This window comes from Dasypus novemcinctus, chromosome 9 (assembly GCF_030445035.2).
Source record: "Dasypus novemcinctus isolate mDasNov1 chromosome 9, mDasNov1.1.hap2, whole genome shotgun sequence".
Taxonomy (NCBI): domain Eukaryota; kingdom Metazoa; phylum Chordata; class Mammalia; order Cingulata; family Dasypodidae; genus Dasypus; species Dasypus novemcinctus.
In genome coordinates, this window is record NC_080681.1 from 107279801 (window position 1) to 107294716 (window position 14916).

The following is a 14916-nucleotide window of genomic DNA, read 5'->3' on the forward strand; positions in this document are numbered from 1 at the left end:
AAGACAGCCCCTGAGGCATCTCCTCTTGACTGTGAGGGTTCCAGAGAATCAATTTGAAAAATCATTGGTTTAACTGGAAGACTGCTAAATGAGTAAATGAGAAATCAAATTCATATTTTAGAAAAATAACTGAGTAAAAATACATGAAAATCTCTTGTGTTGAAATGGCTGTTACGTTCTTTCTAAGAGAGTTGTTTTCCTCTCTTATACCCTTTGGGCTATAGGACTATCCCACCTATACTATCCTTGGTCAGAGTCAATACCAGCCATGCTACCCTACGTCCAGCTTTGGAGTCACAGGCCAGACTAATAGTGATGCTGAGAGTACCACATTAGCAGCAACCTCATCATACCAGACGGAGAAGCCTTCTGTCATGGTACCCACACCTGCAGCACAGAGACTTTCTGGTAAGCACAGCACCTCTGAGAATGTTGACTTAAAGGTATTTCATCCAACAGGTGGTATTAGGTGATGGTGAAGATTATTTTGTCCTCGTATAAGTCACTGTTAGGCTGTTTGCTTTCTCTCTCAGACATGAGAATTATTTAAAGATTGCAACCAGACTATGTTGAATCACTAGCAGGAGATTATAGGCTGTATGTAATAACTGATGCTTTGAACAGAAAAATACCAAGATTGAAAAGACTGCATTTCTGACTCTTGCCCCATGTTCACTTCTTTGCCATCCATGGCTTGTCAAAGGGAGTGTCAGAATCTTGGCACATTTTATAAAAGTTGGAGGATTTCAGTTTTAGTCTATACATATTTTAACCTTCTGTCAAGGCCTTAGAGCAGTTATTCTTAACTTTTTCTGAGTCGTGGATTTCTTTAGGATTCTAAAGAAAGCTCTGCCTACAAAGAAATACATTAAATTTAAGCCACAGTTCAGAAGATTCCCAACTCAGAAATGTGTCAGTGAATTTGATGCCCAAGTTAAAAACCAATGACAAATAATAAAAAGGGAACAAAACAATGACATAAAGGCTTTATACATGCATCCAGCAAGCATATTCACATAACTTTTTATTTTTCACTGTATTTATTGTTAATGAAAATTTGGTAGTGTGCTATTACATCAGGAAACTTGTAAAAAAACAGTGTTTATCATTAGCATTGATGCATTTTTTAAAGTGTTGTATTTCAACTAACATAATATCCTTACCATCCCTCTAGGTAAATGGACATAGGGATGGTTACTGCCTCAAAATCATGTAACTTTGAAATAATTATATGTGTTGATGCCTTAGTTTTGGATTCATTTCTCTAAATATCTTTGTTCTTCATAACAGTTTTAACTTTTTAGTAATAGAGAACTTCAGACATATAAAAAAGTTGTCAGAATAGTACAATGAATCCCTATGTGGCTATTACCCAGATTCAATAATTATAACAGTTAACTCATTGCATGTCTTGTTTCAACTATACTTCATCCAATCAATCCCACCTCCCCATATTATTTTGAAGTAAATTTCAGGCATTATAGCTCTAAAAAAATAAATACTGTTTACATAACCACAGTGATATTATCACATCTAAAAAATTTTAACATTAATTCCTTAATATCAAATATCCAATATTCATATTTCCAATTTTCTCATAATTATAAAGGAATTATGTTTTCCTTTTTATGTTTTATGTAAATTAGCATCCAAATGGTGGATGTGTATTTTATGTCCCTTTTAATCTATAAATTTCTTCATCTCTTTTTTTTTTCCCCCTCCTTGTAATTTATTTGTTGAAAAAAAATGAATTATCTGGTACTGTTTCTCATTCTGAATTTTGCCTATTATATCCTTAAAGAGTAGTTAAACATATTCTGCCTTCTGTATTTCACTGTAAATTGGTAAACATGTCTAAAGCAGTAGTTCTCAACCAAGAACGATTTTGCCACCCCTTACCCCCACCCCCAAGGACATTTGGCAATGTCAGGAGACACTTTGGTTGTCATATAGGAGTGCTACTGGCATCTAGGGATAGAGCTAGATATCCTATAGTGCACAGAACATCCCCCTATATAACAAAAACCAATAGTGCAAAGTTGAGAAATCCTGATCTAAAGGCTTCATCAGATTCAACTTTATCAAATTGGGGAGGCAGGCATATAATATCTGATTATCACCTTCTTTGTGATATTAACTCAATGCCTAGGTCCACAATTCCAAATTGCTTGTGTAAAATTGAGTTTCCCACCTTTATCCCTGCAGTGTGCCTCTTCAGGGCAGAGAATCTGTTGACCCTCTTCTTGTTGTAGTTCTTGGAGCCTGTGAAAACTGACAATATATGTTTTTTTTCTCTTTCCAGGAGACCCTTCTACAAGCCCATCTTTGTCCCAAACTACTCAAAGTAAAGATGCTGATGACCAGTGTAGGAAAAATATGACTGGCAAGAACCGGGGCAAGAGGAAAGCTGATACCTCCTCTTCCCAGGACAGTGAATTGGAAGTATGAGAAGGAACTAATTTAAGTTGCTTACTTTGTTTTTTTCTTATTTCTTGTTTATGGAACGTATGTCTGAAATTCACAGAGATAATGTGATTCTGTTGTGTACTCTTTGATTCCTTAGCCATAACTCACCTTATTACTTTCAGAAGCTTTTCTGCAAACATAACAAAAAAGCTTTCATGGAATTTTGCCAGGTAAATTTTTAAGGGAAAGAACAAATTATTCTCTTTATTCCAGAAGAGAACAGAAAGAACTGTGTGTCATATCAGAAAGTAGAAGGTGTTACAAGCGATTGCATGCTGTACTCCATTTAAAAATCTCAAAGTAAAATGAAAAGATTAGAATGCTTTAGGCCAAGTTTCTGTGAGACATGCAGTCAGATCTAATAACTTATTAATGAGATAGGCACTCACTTATTCTACGATATAAGCATTATAAAGGACTTTATTACTATAGACTTAGAGATTGGCTCCGTTATTTTAAAAGGCTAGAAAGTAATACAAAACACTAATAATGGTGGAGTTTTGATATTTTCCTTTTGCTTTTGCTTTCAGTTTTTCTGTGATGTGATTGTTTTATAAGGGCCAAGTTCTATTTGGAAATGAGCTCGTTGATAGTATTCTGAAATCATAGGTGCATTGAAGCTGTGTTTGGAGCCTCTCTTCCCCTTTGTTCATGAGAAAAAAGATAAGGAAAACTAAAGTCCTGATATATTTATTAGAAAAAACTGAGAACTCATTATTTTTTATGCTTTCCTCCCTCAGCGGGTATTTCTATGGGACTTGGATGAAACGATCATCATCTTCCACTCCCTTCTTACAGGATCCTATGCTCAGAAATATGGAAAGGTAATTTAGGCCTTTCTTCCTTTGTTATAACTGTTCTTCTAACTACATGGGTAGGTAACCATTAAGTCACTCTCTCTACTACCTCTGTCTTATCCCTTTTGACTTTTTGCCAGATGGCTTCCATGATCTTCATGTGGTCAGGCAGAGTTGTTGGTGGCAAAACTGAGTCTAGACCCAGGACAAGTGCTGAAAGCTAAAGCCGGTTCAGTAGTGCTTCAGACTAAATTTAGGAATAGGGCTCAAAATAGGGCAGTTTCAGGATTATATATTCCAAAGACTGATCTTTTATCCCTTAAATCACTTTAAACTACCCAAACCAATCATTATTTAGCTGAGTATATGTCAGATATGTATAGGTGAAATATATAGAGAAAATATAGATACCTTCCTAAAATGTATTGCATGCATTACTTCCTCTTTTTATTGGCGTGAAAAAATATATATAGGGAAGCAGATGTTCCCGCTGCCTCCTGGAGAAGACAAGCAAGACAGTGAGCTGCTGGCATGACAGGCAGGTGCAGCGAGATGACACAACAAAATGAGGCAACAGGGAGACAGAAAGAGGAAAGACAATGAGAGATACAACAAATTAGGGAGCTGAGGTGGCTCGAGCGATTAAGTGCCTCTCTTCCACATGGGAGGTCCTGGTGCCTCCTAAAGAGAAGATGAGCAAACACAGAGAGCAGACAGCAAGCACAAAACAACGAGGGATGGGGGAATAAATAAATAAAAATAAACTTTGGGAAAAAAAAGTATATACATATATATATACACAAACAGAGAACCCTGATGTAAACTATGAACTATAGTTAATAGTGTAATTATAATAATATTGTTTACTTAATTTAACAAAGGTGTCAAACTAATGCAAAGTGTTAATAATAAGGAACACTGTGTGGAGCTGGCCCACACACAGTGCTGATGCGCGCAAGGCGTGCCGTGCCACGCAGGGGTGCCCCCCACGTAGGGGAGCCCCACGCGCAAGGAGTGCGCCCCATAAGGAGAGCCACCCAGCGTGAAAGAAAGTGCAGCCTGCCCAGGAATGGCGCTGCACACACGGAGAGCTGATGCAGCAAGATGACGCAACAAAAAGAACACAGATTCCTGTGCTGCTGACAACAACAGAAGTGGACAAAAAGAAGAACACACAGCAAATAGACACACAGAACAGACAACTGGGGCGGAGGGGGAGGGAGGGGAGAGAAATAAATTAAATAAATCTTTAAAAAAAAAATAATAGGGAACGCTGAGTATATGAGGAGGTTATATAGGAACACTGTATTTTCTGCACGATTTTTCTGTAAATCTACATGTTCTCTAATAAAATTCATTAAAACTATATGTGAGGGAGCAGATGAGGCTCAAGCAGTTGAGCGCCTCCTTCCCACACAGGAGGTCCTGGGTTCATTCCCCAGCCCCCAGTACCTCAAAAAAAAAAAAAAGTGTATGTGATAAAAAAAATTAAATCAATGGAAATAAATGATAGTAAATTTTAAAAGACATGTATTATAAAATTTGCCACCTATTCATAGTTATTGAGTGTTTTTATCATGAGATATATTGAACTTTGTGAAATGTTTTATCTGCATCAATTGAGATGATCTTGTAGATTTTTTTCTCTTTTTTTACACATTTTTTTTTAAGATTTATTTATTTATTTTATTTCTCTCCCCTTCCCCCCACCCCAGTTGTCTGTTCTCTGTGTCTGTCTGCTGCGTGTTCTTTTGTCCGCTTCTATTGTTGTCAGCGGCACAGGAATCTGTGTTTTGTCAGCTCTCCATGTGAGCAGTGCCATTCCTGGGCAGGCTGCACTTTCTTTTGCGCTGGGCGGCTCTCCTTATGGGGAGCATTCCTTGCGCGTGGGGCTCCCCTACGCGGGGGACACCCCTTCATGGCACGGCACTCCTTGCGTGCATCAGCACTGCGCATGGGCCAGCTGCACACGGGTCAAGGAGGCCCGGGGTTTGAACCACGGACCTCCCATGTGGTAGACGGACGCCCTAACCACTGGGCCAAGTCCGCCGCCTTAGATTTTTTTCTTTCACTACTAATCTGGTATGTATTACACTGATTGGTTTTCATATGTTAAACCACCCTTGCATCCCTGTGATAAATCCCACTTGATGTATAATTCTTTTAATATGCTGCTGAATTCTCTTTGCTGGTATTTTGTTGAGGATTTTTACATCTATATTTATAAAGGATGTTGGTCTGTAGTCTTCTTTTCTTTCTTTTACTTTCTGTAGAGTCTTTGGTCTCAAGATCAGCCAATATCCTCTGAGTGTGCATCCTGTCCTGAATATATGCATGGCTTTCTAAATTCCTAGTACACATAGGCCCTTTTAATGTCTTAATTTCCCAGATACCTCTCTCCAGCTTTTCCTTTCAGGCTTTAAGCGATCTACTTTATGAATCAATCATAATCTAGCCAGACATCTTCAGGTTTGTTCGCCTTGAAATATTTTTAAGCAGTGTCTCCCACTTTTCTACCTTTAGTGGCTTCCGTGTTAGGCAGGACCAGACAGACATCTTTTGTCAGTCCTTTAGTTAGTCCTCATATAGGTTAGAACAGACAACACTATAATTTGTGAATAAACTCTGCTTTGCTTCTTCTGGTACCGGGAACCAGGGACCAAGGTCCCAAATCGGGAACTCAGCCCATTGCTGAGCCAGGATGAGAGTAGGGCAAGAGCAAGTAAAAGTGCTGCAGAGGTTTTCTACCTAATTAGGCAGGTTTTTTGATACAGTGTATTTTTGGTTGTTGTAAACCATTGCCTGTTTTCCTGAGTTGTGACAAAGTTAGGTTCTGACATTCTCTGCTTATTTTCCAAAGTTTCTGTGGAGGGATCGGTGTTTGGACTTGTCTTCCCCACCATTCTGCTCATACACTGTTTACTATTCTTCTTTTTAAACTAAATATACCAAACACAATTTAACTTGTTTAGTCTTCAATACCAACATCACTTTTAGTAAAAGTGATTAACTGTTTTAAGAGGTGTAAGCCTATGTATTTCTTCACTAAATTAACTCCAGGTTCCTGTTTTTCATTTTCTATGAATAAATTTTATTTAAAAAACATTTTCCTTCATTGCTCGCTTACTACTACTATTTCTTCTTTTTTTTTTTTTTTTTTTTTTTAAGATTTATTTCTCTCCCCTTCCCCCCCACTCTGGTTGTCTGTTCTCTGTGTCTGTCTGCTGCGTCGTCGTCTTTGTCCACTTCTGTTGTTGTCAGCGGCACGGGAATCTCTTTCTTTTTGTTGCGTCATCTTGTTGTGTCAGCACTCCATGTGTGCAGTGCCATTCCTGGGCAGGCTGCACTCTTTCGCGCTGGGCGGCTCTCCTTACAGGGTGCACTCCTTGCGCATGGGGCTCCCCTATGCAGGGGACACCCCTGTGTGGTAGGGCACTCCTTGCACGCATCAGCACTGCTCATGGGCCAGCTCCACATGGGTCCAGAGGCCCACGGTTTGAACCGCAGACCTCCCATATGGTAGATGGATGCCCTAACCACTGGGCCAAGTCCACTTCCCACTATTTCTTATTAATTGTCATTAGTGTAACTTGTTTCAGGAATACTTTCTGCAGGCTTTTAGTATCTAGGCTAGCAAGCTGACATAAATTTTATAACTAAGTTGGTTATAAAAAAAAGCCCTGATGATTTAGTCAAAAGAAAGTACATTGGTTTTCCTGAAAATATTTTGACTCTGTAGACCTTCTTTACTGACTTTTGGTTGTTGAGGTTGTCAGATAAGTAACTTCTGGTGTTATACTCTGTGTATGTACAAAGGAAATAATGGGTATTATAGTACCAATATTTTAGGAATAGATAGAATTTCCTCTGGAACAGGGCATTTCTAAAAAAAATTAAGTTTTGTTTTGTTTAGGGAGAATTGGACACCAAAAGGGAATGAATGGGGAAACGGACTTTGGCCCAGTGGTTAGGGCGTCGGTCTACCATATGGGAGGTCCGCGGTTCAAACCCCGGGCCTCCTTGACCCGTGTGGAGCTGGCCATGCGCAGTGCTGATGCGCGCAAGGAGTGCCGTGCCACGCAAGGGTGTCCCCCGCGTGGGGGAGCCCCACGCGCAAGGAGTGCGCCCGTGAGGAAGCCGCCCAGCGTGAAAAGAAAGTGCAGCCTGCCCAGGAATTGCGACGCCCACACTTCCCCTGCCGTGCCGCTGACGACAACAGAAGCGGACAAAGAAACAAGACGCAGCAAATAGACACCAAGAACAGACAACCAGGGGAGGGGGGGAAATTAAATAAATAAATAAATCTTTAAAAAAAAAAAAAAGGGGAATGAATGATTAACATGGTCTTTTTTTTTTTTTTTTTAAGATTTATTTCTTTATTTCTCTCCCCTTCCTTCCCCTACCCCCAGTTGTCTGTTCTCTGTGTCCATTCGCTGCGTGTTCTTCTGTGCCGCTTCTATCCTTATCAGTGGCACTGTGAATCTGTGTTTCTTTTTGTTGCATCATCTTGCTGTGTCAGCTCTCCGTGTGGGCGGCACCATTCCTGGGCAGGCTGCACTTTCTTTCGCGCTGGGTGGCTCTCCTTATGGGACGCACTCCTTGCGCGTGGGGCTTCCCTACGTGGGGACACCCCTGCATGGCACGGCACCCTTTGCACGCATCAGCACTGCGCGTGGGCCAGCTCCACATGGGTCAAGGAGGCCCAGGATTTGAACCTTGGACCTCCCATGTGGTAGGCGGACGCCCTAACCACTGGGCCAAGTCCGTTTCCCTAACATGGTCTTTGACCGTAAAGCAATGACTTGATTTCTAAAAATCTCTTCTTTGTCCCCATTTATTTATATGATATTAACCTAGTCTCTACTGGTTTCTAGAAATTAACATCCTAAAATTTTTAACTGTCCATAATCCTCTCTGTTGTGTAATCACAGGTTCTTGTTACTGTGAATGAAATTTTGCCAGTAATAGTTTGAGGCACCGTTGTGGGCATGTACTATATTGGGCCTTGACTCAAGATAATTTTGAAAGCAGGTGTGGGTCAGTGGTTGAGTACCTGCTTCCCATGTACAAGGTCCAGGCTTCAATCCCCAGTACCTTCTTAAAAAAAAAAAAAAGGATAATTTTGAAATATTTGAAGATCAGAGCCATGCTGATCTTCAGTGAAGATCAGACCAGTATCAAGTCAAGCATTTTTTTTTCTTTTATTGGTTTACAGGACCCAACAGTAGTGATTGGCTCAGGTTTAACAATGGAAGAAATGATTTTTGAAGTGGCTGATACACATCTATTTTTCAATGACTTAGAGGTGAGCATTTTAAATTGTTTTTCTCCTTCTATGAGACATTTTGGTCAATAACTATTTGTCTAGCCTGTGCTTATTTTATTCAGAATATATGTAGTTAGGTAGGATAAGTGTCGGCCACATATGTGCACATAGTCTTGGCAGTGATATAGTGCCTTGATTGAGTCACCGCAATCTTAGTTCTGGCCCTCAATATTGGCTCAAAAATCAGATTTCTGTTAGCCTTGCTAGAGATCTAACTCTAGGGGTACTGCCGACTAATCTAGCAAAACTCTGAATATAAACCAATATTGTAACTCATTAGTCTATATTAAGGTGTATGTGTGTGCCTTTGACTATTTGTATACTCCATTATATTTTAATTGTCCTTCAATTTTACCTTTTTATAAGATAGTCTCTTGATTTGTCATATTTCTAAATGACTGCTTTACCCCATTATATTTTATACATGCTTATTGCAGAAAATCATTTATGTATAGGTTAACTGATGCTAAAAATCCTTTTATACCTAGGTTCAAGGAAACCAGGAGACAGTAAAGTCATGTCATGGTTAACTTTTTGGCTTTGACATTTGAGTTCACCTTAGTGGTGAACATGATGCAGTTGAAAGAGCACAGGGCTGGGAGTGAGAAGACAAGAGTATAAGTCACAGCTCAGGAAAGTTATTTTCCCACTCTGGGCCTAGTTAAGAATTATCCTTCACAAGAAATTAATAATAGTTGTTATATCTTAGAAGGGGATCTGGGCAGTTGGGACACAAGTGGGAGGAAGCAGACTTTTCATTTCATGTCCACTTGAATATTGAACAGTACACTACATTTATTGCCTAGTTTTTTAAAATAATGAAAATTTAAAAGTGAAATAAAATAACATTTTACAAACAAGAAGTAATCTTATTTCTTTTTAAATACACTCTAGTTCTCAACAGACAATTCTCCAACAAATTAAATTAGTAAGGCTCTAAACTCCAGTACTTTTGTCTAAACTACTACAATGCTTTAATCTTCCCATGTTGGTAAGTTAGGACATCATAGTTTTTATTCAGCAAACATTTCTTGAAAACTTACTATGTGCCGATAATTATTACCAAATTGTATTTGTAATGATTTTCTAGACATAGTCCTCACTCAGGACTGAAAGTTCTGTGAAGAATTTGACCTGAATGTGTTCCTGCCCCCCAGGTCAGTGGTTCTCAACTTTAGGGTGCATAAGAATCACCTGGGGAGCTTGTTAAAAATGGGGATTCTAGGGCTTCACTCCCAGAAATTCTGAATCAAATAGGTCTGGGGTGGACCCAAGAATATGCATTTTTTTAAAACTGCCCCAGAGGATTCTGATGCAAGTGGACCTCACTTTGAAAAACACTGCCCTGGGTGGTGTCAGAGGAGTGAATCTGTCAGAGTTAGTCAGTGGGTGGCATTTTATGTCAGTAGTAGCTTGGGAGTTGTGGAAAGAACCTTGGGTTAGAATCAGAAGACCTAGGTTCTTTCTAGTCTTTTTTTACCACTTACTAGTTATATGACCTTGGTAGACCATTTTACCTCATTTTTAAAATATGAGGAGATTGACTTCAGATGATCTGTTCCGTCTGTTTTAGTCATTCTCAGTTTGAGACTACTCCACCAAGTCTTTCTTATCTACAAAAATCTACTGGGCACTTGCTACATAACAGCACTGAACTAGAATAGAGGGGTAAAAAGGAACCAAGATGTGGGCCCTGCCCCTAGAAACTACAGTGTAGTAGGACTTACAGTCTAATATAGGACATAGACACACCTGACAGTATAGTGGAGTTTGTTCTTATACCCTTGAGCTGTTGGAGAAATGAACTATTGAGATAAAAATATAACTGAAGGTTGGGTTGGTTAAGGAAATTTCATAAAGCCTGTAGGACCTAAATCAGGCTTTAAGAGAAGTTGGACAGCAAAGGGGATGAGAGTGATCCCTCCACACATGAGAGACCACCAGGTATTTTATCATCCTGTCATTGTGTATGTCTTTTTATGATATGTCACAGTGGTAATTCCACTACTCCTTGTGTTGAAATAGTGTGTTGTTTTATCTTATAACAGGAGTGTGACCAGGTGCATGTGGAAGATGTGGCTTCAGATGACAATGGCCAAGACTTGAGGTGATAAATACAGTGAAGTCTTGAACCTGTTATATGCAAGACACTGTCTAGGTGCAGAGGAAAACAAAAATGAATACAACCTTAAAAGAGCTCACAGTCTATTAGAGGACAGAAACATAGTTCATCATGAAATATGGTGTGAGGAGGTCACAATAGAAAATGCAATAGGATCACAGAAAAGAGTACTTCTGATGGAGGTGGTGCCAACATTGGAGAGGTCTTCTCAGTGGGGTAGCGTTTGAGCAGGATCTTGAAGGATAGGTAGCAATGGTGGGATTTTTAAAAAGCATTCCAAAGTAAAGGATGTACTTACTTCTCTTTGACCAGATGCTTCCAAACTGGGTGTTTTTAGATGCAAATAATCATCAGGAATTTCACCAGGAAAACTAACTGAGGGGATTTGATGGTATCAGAGTAAACCAGGAAGATAATCATAAACATTACTGTATATCGCAGTAAAAATTAAACCAAGGAGGCCTCAAGGCTTGCTCATTTTCCTTATTCTTCTCTTGGCTACTACTATCTTCTAGACCAGTAGTCTTAGCCAAGAATAATCCAAAAATTTATTTGCTTATTTTTTTTAAGGTTTTTTAGGAAAAAGACTCACATCCTTTCATGTCAGTTTGTTCTGTTTTTCACTTTTCATAGGTAAAAAGTTCTTCCCTATGTTTACCTTACAGTTTTCATGATTCTGTTGAAGACTCATTTCTTCATCTTTGATTTTGAATAGAAATGGAGAAAATTTAAATCTGTAGATCTCTTTATAATTCAAAACTTGGATTTATTAAAGAGTCTCTTCTCTATACTAAAAAAATTCTGTTCATTTTAATTCTTGTACAAGTGCTTTGGAGATATATTATTTCTTTAAGTGTCCCATCCATGAATTCTCAAATAGAGCATAAAAATAGACATATCACCTAATTGTTTAGGGCTGAAAAGAGTGAAAGTTTTCACTTTCAGGAGCAGCATTTGATTGTCCATGTTGTGTATCACACAGCCATAGAGGGCACCATTCTTATAGAGACTTTACTAACCTTTTTAGTAAAAGCATAGTCTGAAGCAGTATATGATCCACTCTGTTGTTGTATAACAAATTACCCAAAAACTTAGTAAGCTTAAAACAGCAAACATTTATTATCTCACAGTTTCTACATGTTGGGAAATTGAGAGCATCTTATGTTAGAGGTTCCATATCAGGCTCTCTGAGGTTACAATAAAGGTGCCAGGGTGAGGCTGTAATCATCTGAACACTGGAGTGCACCTGGAAGACCTTCCAACCTCTCACAGGTAGCCAATGGCAGAAGGCCTCGGTTCCTCACTATGTAGACTTCTCCGTGGGGCAGGTGGAATGTTCTCACAACATGGCAGCTGGCTTTCTCCAGAGCAAGTGCTCCGAGAGAGAACAAGTGAAGTCTAGTCTCTGGAGTCTAAAACCATCACTTTCACCACATTCTATTTGGAGTCACTAAATACAACCCAGACCCAAGGGGAACAGAATTAGGAAAGAGGGGTATCAAAGAATTTATGGACATGTTTTTAAACCACCACAGTGACCCCTAAACTTCATGAAATATCCAGCAGATTACTAAAGAAAAACATCCCCCATAATCTTAATGTTATTAATTTGGTGTTATTTCCTTCCGTTATTTTTCATGTTTCTCTTTTTTACATAGTTGTAATCATTTTGTTTGTACTGTCTTTACACAAAATTTTGTATTCTCTTATTTTCACTGTAAATTATGCTCTGTCATTAATGAAAAAGATGCTTAGTTGCTTTATCCCAAGCCCACCTCTAGGAGATGCTGGTGCTTGAATTCCTTATCTTTCACTCCCTTTTCTTTCTCTGATAGAAGTAATAAAAGGGAGATAGAAGACTAATAAAAGATGAACTCTGACAAACAGATTGAAAGAAAAGTTTCTTAAAATCATTAGCCCTGATTTTCAGATGCCAGGAACAAGACAGAGAATCCCAGGTGGCACTTGGCCAAAAACTTCATGTAGTATAGGTTTTAATTTTCTCCATCCTCTCTCTTTGCAGCAACTATAGTTTCTCAACAGATGGTTTCAGTGGCTCAGGAGGCAGTGGCAGCCACGGTTCCTCAGTGGGTGTCCAGGGAGGCGTGGAATGGATGAGGAAATTGGCTTTCCGCTACCGAAAAGTGAGAGAAATCTATGATAAACATAAAAGCAATGTGGGTGGTAAGTGTAACACACAACCAGTCTAATTCTCTGTTTCTTTCTGATTTCTTTTTTCTTTTCCAGAGACACCCTAAATACCCCTGGCAACTGCTTATGAATATTTGCCACTTTAACTTTTTATTTTGAAATAATTTCAAATTTACAGGTAATTTGCAAAAATAATACAAAACCCATACAGAGAACCCCAACATATACCCCACCTGATACCCAGATCCATAAATTTTTAATATTTAGCCAATTTATTGTATTTATCTATCCAGTCTGTCCATCTGTCTACAGATGTATTTTATCTATTTTCTTAAACATTTGAGAGTAGGTTGTGTATATCATGCTCCATAAATACTTAATATTTCAGTGTACATTTCCTAAAAACAAGGATGTTCTGTTTTGTTTTTTTAAAGATTTATTTTTTATTTATTTCCCTCCCCTTCCCCACCTACCCCCACCAATTGTCTGCTCTCTCTGTCCATTCGCTGTGTATTCTTCTGTGTCCACTTGTGTTCTTGTCAGCGGCACTGGGAAACTGCATTTCTTTTTTTGTTGTGTCATCTTGCTGCATCAGTTCTCCTTGTGTGCACCACCACTCCTGGGTGGGCTGCTCTTTTTTCGCATGGGGTAGCTCTTCTTATGGGGCACACTCCTTGCACACATCAGCACTGCACATGGCCCAGCTCACCACACAGGTCAGGAGGCCCTGGGTTTGAACCCTGGACCTCCCATGTGATAGGCGGATGCTCTGTCAATTGAGCCAAATCCACTTCCCAGGATATTTACTTATTTAACCACCTTAGGTACAGTTATCAAGTACAAGAAATTTAACATTTATATAAAGCTTACAGTCTATATTCCAATTTTTTCATATGCTCCAATAATGTCTTTTTGGGCATTTTCTCTTCCATTATTATTATTTAGTCTAAGATCATGTGTTGCATTTAATTGTCATTGTCTCTTTAGTCTCATATTTTAAAATTGCACAAACATATATATAACATGAACTTTCCCATCTCAACCATTCCCAAGCATACAATTCAGTGAGAGTAATCGTATTCATAATGTTGTGCTATACCCTCACCACTGTCCATTTCCAGAACTTTCCCATTGCCCCAAACAGAAACCCCACACCCGTTACACATTAACTTTCCATTTTTCCTCACCCCCTCTTGCCCTGTCCCTGTATTCTACTTTTTGTCTCTATTAATTTGCATATTCGAGCTATTTCATACAAGTGGAATCATGCAATATCTGTCCTTTTGAATCTAACTTAATATCATCAAAATGATATCTTCAGGGTTCATCCAAGTAGTAGCATGTATCAGAACTTCATTACTTTTTTTTTTTTTTTTTTTTTTTTAGATTTATTTTTTTTATTTATTTCTCTCCCCTTTCTCCCCACCCCCCCGCCCCGGTTGTCTGTTCTCTCTATCTATTTGCTGTGTCTTCTTCGTCCGTTTCTGTTGTCAGTGGCATGGGAATCTGTGTTTCTTTTTTGTTGCGTCAGCTCTCCGTGTGTGTGGCGCCATTTCTGGGCAGGCTGCGCTTTCTTTCGCGCTGGGCAGCTCTCCTTAAGGGGCGCACTCCTTGAGCGTGGGACTCCCCTACGCAGGGGACACCCCTGCGTGGCACAGCACTCCTTGCGTGCATCAGCACTGCACATGGGCCAGCTCCACACTGGTCAAGGAGGCCCGGGGTTTGAACCACGGACCTCCCATGTGGTAGACGGACGCCCTAACCACTGGGCCAAGTCCTCTTCCCTAGAACTTCATTACTCTTTAAGGCTGAATAATATTTCATTATATATCACATTTTGTATATATACTTATCTGCTGATGGACATTTGGGTTTCTCTCAATTTGGGGGGGGTATACACCTAGAAGTCATATGGTAATTCTATACTTAATTTTCTGAGGAATTCCCATACTGTTTTCCACAGTAGCTGCACCATTTTATATTCCCATCAACAGTGTACTAAGGTTCCTGTTTTCTCCACATCCTCACCAGCACTTGTTATTTTCTATTTTTTT

At 39.3% G+C, this 14916-nt stretch overlaps 1 protein-coding gene across 8 annotated transcripts in view; it reads left to right on the plus strand.

Annotated features, from left to right (window-relative positions):
• Positions 1–14916, plus strand: part of EYA3 (EYA transcriptional coactivator and phosphatase 3) — a 124108-nt gene that overhangs the window by 91900 nt on the left and 17292 nt on the right. For all 8 annotated transcript variants that reach the window (XM_058304800.1, XM_058304797.1, XM_058304796.2 and 5 more), the window contains 6 exons: positions 225–408; positions 2303–2442; positions 3207–3290; positions 8479–8568; positions 10638–10696; positions 12735–12895. In XM_058304800.1, coding sequence (XP_058160783.1) covers positions 225–408; positions 2303–2442; positions 3207–3290; positions 8479–8568; positions 10638–10696; positions 12735–12895 — 718 coding nt within the window. The remainder of the gene's footprint in view (positions 1–224; positions 409–2302; positions 2443–3206; positions 3291–8478; positions 8569–10637; positions 10697–12734; positions 12896–14916) is intronic.